This window comes from Lontra canadensis, unplaced genomic scaffold, assembly GCF_010015895.1.
Source record: "Lontra canadensis isolate GAN:19392208 unplaced genomic scaffold, GSC_riverotter_1.0 scaffold116, whole genome shotgun sequence".
Lineage (NCBI taxonomy): Eukaryota > Metazoa > Chordata > Mammalia > Carnivora > Mustelidae > Lontra > Lontra canadensis.
In genome coordinates this window covers 416,755-423,829 of record NW_022631110.1, presented here as the reverse complement: position 1 = coordinate 423,829, position 7,075 = coordinate 416,755, and the positions used below count along the sequence as shown (strand labels likewise).

At 51.1% G+C, this 7,075-nt stretch overlaps 1 protein-coding gene across 1 annotated transcript; it reads right to left on the bottom strand.

Moving 5' to 3' along the window:
- Positions 1-5,078: 5,078 nt before the first annotated feature.
- On the bottom strand, positions 5,079-6,116 carry MAGEB17 (MAGE family member B17). Its single transcript, XM_032840802.1, has one exon. It carries the CDS (start codon positions 6,114-6,116, stop codon positions 5,079-5,081), a length of 1,038 nt encoding a protein of 345 aa, XP_032696693.1.
- Positions 6,117-7,075: the final 959 nt, after the last annotated feature.

The window sequence follows — 7,075 nt, the reverse complement described above, 5'->3', positions numbered from 1 at the left end:
CCTGTTCTCCTCCCGCTCTTGTTTCTCAGTTTTCATTTTGCCTATTCTTGAGTATTTGTGGGTATGTTGACCAAACCCACTTAGCTTTGCCACTTTTGGGGGTACATATTGGATTGATTTGGATAGAAAAGCCATTTCATAGTGTGTCTGCTTTCCTTGGCTCCATATCACTGACTTAAGGGGACCCCACTTTAGTGAACAATGATATAAAAATATTCACATTATTTTTCTCTCTTTTTTTTAAGATTTTTTATTTATTTATTTGACAGACAGAGATCACAAGCAGGCAGAGGCAGGCAGAGAGAGGAAGGGAAGCAGGCTCCCCGCTGAGCAGAGAGCCCGATGTGGGGCTCGATCCCAGGATACCGGGACCACGACCTGAGCCGAAGGCAGAGGCTTTAACCCACTGAGCCACCCAGGCGCCCCTCACATTATTTTTAATAATGGAACTTGTGCCTGGCAGGAACTTGTGCTTTCCCCAGCATTGTTTTTAGCACCTTCTTAAGATTCTGTGCATAAAACACCAACAGAAAAGCAATGGTGGTGTTTGGAACTGAGTCTCCTGGAGAATGCTCTGTGACCTGACATCACCCTTGCTCTGGGGAATATGTCCTAAAGAAGGAGAGAAGGAGGACGGAGACTCTTCTTTCACTGCTGTAATGGCCTGTACACCCCGAGACTCTGGGACTCATCTCAGGCCTGGCGGGACTCATCTGACCTGGAGATCTGATGACTGTGGCTGAGGACAGCAGAAGGGAATGTGGCAGAAGGGCCCATAGTGTGGCTTCTGGAAGAGAAGGATGAGAGGCTGTGAGCCCCTCTGCCAGGGCACTGCTTTTAGACCCCACAGGGCTCTTGTTCTCTTGGTCAGCCCGTCCCCTGAGGAGCCCTGAGGAAGTTAGAATGTGTCTTAGGCTGCAGCCTGCCAGCCTTGCCTGGGGCTGTCTGGGATGACAGCAGGGGCTGGTACTGGGGATCCTCTCTGCCGAGGTGGAGGCCTTTCAGTTTACAGTCAACACTGTCCTAATCAACTGTTGGGGGGTGGGGGTGGTGCTGGGCCCCTCCCTTCTGCTCTTCTAAAGTTGACACCTAAAACTTGGCCCTCTCCTTCCTGGAATCCCTAAGAGGAGGAGAAGGGACCTGGGGCTGACAGCTCAGTGATGGCCTTCTCTGGCCTGGGCTCTACTGATGTGAGTCCACCAGCCTCTAAACAAAGCCCTTACCTCCCTGCCTCCCTAGAGGGAGAACTTGAGGTACACCACATGTGCCTACCCCTGCACGGGGCTCCCATTACTGCCAACAGGGGTGGGGCTCTGGATGGCCTCTCCTTTTGGAGAGAGGTCCCCTGGTTAGCACTTGGGTTCCTCACTTAGATTCCAATTAGGGCCCAGTCTCCTCTCTTGGTCTGAGAGGAGCTATGGGCAGAAGTCAGCCCAAAGCTCTCTCCACTCTCCTAGTGCTGGCAGAGGGCACAGGGGTGGCACTGGGCAGCTCCCTTGGTTATAGGCAGAGTGAGGTCTTCAGTCCACATTCAGGGTCCCCAACCTGGAATTTCATCTTCTTTTCTGAGTCTGTGCCCCTCAGACCAATGCCCTCACTTTCTGGATTCCCTGAGGAGAAAGTCAGGGTAAGCTGCATCCAACTGAGGCTGTATGGCACCTCTAAGGGGACCCCACTGATATGCGTCATAGCCTGGGACTTCTCCATCTACTGATCTGTGTCTGTCAGCCTCACACTCGAGTCCTCACCTCCCTGAATGCCTAGAACATGGGGTGTAACATGTCTGCTTGTCCCTACTTCAGACCTCCCCAGGCCAAGAGCAGGGTTGGGATTCGGAGAAGTCCCCTAGTTTGAGGAGAGTTTCATTAGTACTCAGGGTCCTCATCTGGACACCAATTAGGGCCCCAAAACCTCCCTCTGTGACACTAGAACCACCTATTACACCAAGGCCCTCCCATCTCTGTGACCCTCCAGGCAAAAATGAAGGGCTCTTGGGCTAAGTGCTCTACCCTTTGTAATCCAAGGGTAAGAACTTGCAGGGTCCTGTGGGAACCTCTCTGCCATTGGGAGTCCGCTCATATCACTGAGTTCTTCCCATATCACTAAGTTCCTGTTAGTTCCGGGGTCTCCGTCTCTGCAGAACTGGGGCCACCCCCACTAGACCAAAGCCCTTCTCTTCCTGCTCCCATGCAGGAAGAAATGAGGGGGTGCCCCAATCTAACAACTCTTCTCTAGGCTTCCCAGGGTTACCAGCTGGGGCAGGAGTAGGGGAGATTTGTGGGGCCTCCTGGGTTCTCAGGTGGGTGTCTCCCTCACTCCTTCAGTGTCCTCACCTTGACACCGAGCACAGTGGTGTCCGTTTTGGGGATGCTACCCTCAGCTGACCTGGCCCCCTCCCTCAGATCAAGATTCTCACCTTCCTGGAACTACTGAATTGGAAGACAGGGTGAGCCAAATCCAGCCACAACTGTTCCAGAACCTCAAGAGCGGACAGCTGGGACAGGACTCCATGGGATCCCATTGTTCTGGTTGAGTTCTTCCCTCATTCCTCATGCTAGGTCCTCCCCTTGATGAGTATCAGTGGCTCACAATTCTCCCTCTACTGAACTGAGGTCACCCTCCTTAGACCAAGGCTCTCATGTTCCAGACAATCCTGAAGGATGAGTGGATGGTCAGCCCTGCCTGGGGCACTATAGGTCTGAGGGCAGATGCGGGTTAGTCTCTGTGAGCCCATTTATATTCTGGGTGTCGATCTCCCCGTCCTCCAACATAGGGTTCTGCATCTTGGCTCCTGTTCCTCGATTACAGGCTTCCTAGGAAATGCTACATCCCTACAAACACTTGAGCCCCTTTCCTGCTGCAAACCCCGCAGCTAGAATCGGTGTGGCAGGGGTGATGGGAGACGGGGAGGCTATAGCTCAAGGCAGCGTGCCTGGGACAGAGGTTGGGCTGTCAGAGAAAAAGCCAGCCAATTTCTTCCTGCTCTTCACCAACTGGACTTAGCCTTGTATGTAACTTTGGTTCTAACACATTGACTTTCTCTCAGGCAGGGATGGAACTGCATGGTTTGGTGAGCTCCTGTCTTTCGAGGGGATCTGACACTGCATATGTGGATGGTCATCTGCTTCCCAACTATTTTTGTTTTCTTTATTCACACCACTTGTTTATCTTGGTATTTTACTGTGCTAGCTATGTATTCCAAACCAATAGTTTGTCCACAGAGCCCTCTTTTTATCAATCTTGGAGTCGTGAAGGGAAATGGGAATTAGGACATGGTATCTGCCTCTGGCTGAGAGGTAGCGTGGCCTCTAGATGCATCCAGACCATGGGTCCAGCACCAGCTGTGCAACTTGCCAGCAGTGTGAGCTCATTCACGTTGGCAAACGCTCTGAACCTCAGGTTCTTTATCTGTGGGCCACGTTTGATAAGCCCTGTTGTCCAAGACTGATGGATATATGGAATATATGTTGCAAATCCAGCACACAGCCTGACAACTATTGAGATATTTTCGAACAGCAATTAATACCATGATTATTTTGACCCAGACGGTACTACATACCACAATGGGATTTTTTTCTTTCTTTCTTTCTTTTTTTTTTTTAATTGAGGAAGAGGTCAGAGAATATGCAATGCTCTAGGGAGAAAAGAAAAAACCCAAATCAGCCAAAATGCTGCTTACTAAATAAAATGAAGTAATATTTCCCCATAAGATGATGTCATTTGATGTGGGTGTGTGGTAGGCTTCCTAGTTGAGTATGCCATGAAGCTGGTACGCGTGTGCAAAGGGCAGTGACTTGCTTCCCTCTCAGCTGCCTTTGCATGGAGCCCATCTCTGTTTTTACTCATTTCACCACCGCCAAAAATCTGGACATCAGTTAGGGTTTGCCATATGACAGAAGAATGCCCAGTTTAGGTTTCCTTTTAATGGAGTGGCCAATCCCCCACCCCGCCCCAGGCCAGGACAAAATGGTTGCAGACTCTCATCCTGTTCTCAGAAACTCTCTGGACACTGAGTGCGCAAAACACCTAGTGAGAGATTGTGTTCACCTGCCCGGGAACAGAGCCCAGGAGTCCTTCTACCCCTGCCCCCGGTGTCTGGGGACTTCTCTCTGGTTTACTGCATCCCTAAGGAACGGTTAAGAGCAGTTTTCCATTGCAGACATAGTCTTTCCATCATGAAACCCACCATCTGGGGCCCTGGTCCCTGCTCAGCATTTCAACAGCTTCAGCTAACTCTTGGTGCAGACACACTTAAAATTCCCTCCCAGAGAGGGACTGGCAGCTTCCTGGGCTCCCAGATTGCCGTGTTTCGGGAGATTGACCCTGGACTGCTTTTATGTAGAATCACTGCCCTCCTTCTGCCTTCCGTTTACTGTCCTTCAGGATTAGGAGTGTTCTCACCCTGTTCCTTATCTGATAGCTTCTCGTGGACTCTAAAATGTTACTGGCAGGGGCTGGGTCTTTGTGTACACATCCTAGAACTAGCGCGAAGCGTTCCAAAGAGCAGATGCTCCATTCGTGTCTGGTGAACAAAAGAGATGGGGAACAAGAGTTCTAATTCATGACAATTTATTTTCTCCCACATTCTTGAAAAGTATATTTAATTCTACCAAAAGAAAGAGCAAAAGAAATAAGAAAAACCAAGAATTAACCACTTTTTACTTTTTTTTTTTTTCACGATCTTGTTATCTCAACATTCTCACTGTGCGGTTCTCTTACATTTTAATGAAAATCCCTTTTCTGGTGCTATGTTTTTCTTGTACTGGATCACAGTAAGAGATGCAAGGATTTTCAATTTGTTTTACAAAATACAGAAGCATTACTCTCAAATTTGATAACCAGCAATAAACATGTGAGCCACGTTATTCATAAACTTAGATTCTGAACTTAAATAAACCTTTTTAAAAAGAACACATTGGAAAGATAAGAAAAAAAGAGGTAAACCTGTACGTTATTTATGAATAACAAGAACACAAAGAAAAGATATATTCTGCTCTCTCTGGCTCCACCTGACTCCCTGCTACATTAGGAGGTTGGCAACCCTTTCCAAGGGCAAGGTGAAGGCCTTGTCTTTGACTTCACTGAGGCTGAAGGGGGCTGCTGGAGGTGGCCTTGGAGCAGGCGCTGGCTGGGGCATCTAGGGCAGCCTTGGCCGCCAGGCTGGCCTGGGCTCGTTCTTCCTCATCTCTCAACGCTTCTTCATACCGGCTGTGGAAGGCACTGGGGACAGTATCACTGATTTTGGCCAAAAACTCCAGGACTTTCATCTTGCTGGTTTCCGCGTGGGCTCTTGAACCCCACAGGAACTCATAGCGAGGAGGATCGCTGTTGGGCACCTGGCGGTACTCCAGGTACTTTTCCTGCACCAGATCTTCGGTGATGAGCTTCCTGGGCTCCCCAAAGAGGAGGTGTCTCCTCCCAGCGTAGACCCCCAACACATTCAGGAATTCCCAAATCTCCTCCTCCGTGGCGCGGTTGCCATTCATGAAGATCACACCCAAGAGAGGCATCAGGAGCCCATTCTTGGGAAAGCCCACGCCATCACTCAGACGCCCTTCGGTGGGAAGGCCCACTTTGCTAACAAAGGCGTAAGAGTGACTGCTGGGGTCAACTTCCTTCAGCTCAAGGCCAAAGACCAGCTCCAGGCGCTCAGTGGTTTTCCTGAGGATCTCAGGGAATTGCTCCTTGTACTGTTTGTTGATAACCTTCAGCATTTCTGCCTCTGTAATGGGCTCCTTCACTTTATACTTGTACAGCAGAAAATGCACCAGCATGCCTGCCTTCTCGGTCAGAGGATCTCTGTGAGAGCTCCCAGGGGAAGGCAGGAACTGGGGGAAGCTTGGACCTTCCTCCCCTTGGCTCTTGGCACCTTCGTCAGAACTTGAGCCTGAAAGGTTTGCATCAGGACTGCCGGTGGTTCGGGCCCTCTGAGACTTTTGGGGAGGGCCTGTCGCAGGGGAGCTCAGGGGCGCACCCTCGCGAACAGGCATGGGGGACGAGGGGGACTCTTCTTCCACTGCTGCAGTGGCCTGAGCTCCCCCGAGATCCTGGCTCTCACCTCGGGCCTGCTGGCGTTTCTCACGGGCACGGAGCCTGCTCTTCTGACCTCGAGGCATGACTGTGGTTAGGAACAGCAGGCAGGAGTGTGACAGGAAGGCACCTGGTGTGGGCACCTGGAAGAGGAGGATAAAGGGGTGTGAGTCCCTTCAGCAGGGAGATGTCTTTGTGGCTTTAAATTTGCCCCACTGGAGGTGTCCTTGAGGGTGCTGCCGTAGGACCCCACAGGGCTTCTGTCCTGTCAGTCAGTCTGTCTCCTGAGGACCTGGTGGAGGAAGTCAGAGCCTGTCTTAGGCTGCAGTCTGCCAGCCCCGGCTGGGACGAAGACCCTCGCTTCTCTGTTCCTCTCTGATCCAGCTCCACTGCCCCCTAAATGTCATCTTGCCCTAACAGCTCTGCGCGTGGCTTTCCCGGTTGACACCACAGGAAGACTTTCTGCAGCCTCTCTGTCCTGGAGTGGTTTCTCCCATTGCTCACACTGGATTTTTACCTTCATTCCCAACAGGGCCTGGGACTCCTCTCTCTGCTAAACTGGGGCAACCAGTCCTTAAACCAAGGCTCTCATTTATTGAAACCCTGCAAACTGAACTCAGGGGGCACCTGAATCTGTCAGCTCTGCCCTGGGCCTCCCAGGGGTGAGGCTGGGTGCATCCCTCTCCACTGGGGGCTTGACTGGTCCCCATTCCCTCCCTCAATATCCTCACCCTGACACCTGACCCGTCCTGGGGCTCCCCCTTCAGTGGACCTGAGCCCATGCCATTCACCCAAGGTCTTTGCTTAAATGGGACCTCAGAGTTGGAAGTTCAGGGTGAATTACATCCCACCAATGCTGCTTGGGTCCTACAAAGGATGAGAAGAGGATGGGGACTCTATGGGATCCCATAGCTCTCCACTGCATCACTAGCTCAGTCCTCACCCAGAATTCTGACCTTGGCTCAGGGTTGGACTTCTGAATCCCCATTCTACTGAGCTGAGTCAACCAGACTCAGATCAAGGTCTTCTCTTCTCTGAGTCACTG

Coding starts and splice junctions, on each gene's coding strand:
- MAGEB17 (XM_032840802.1), bottom strand. CDS start 6,116: ATGCCTCGAGGTCAGAAGAGCAGGCTCCGTGCCCGTGAGAAACGCCAG.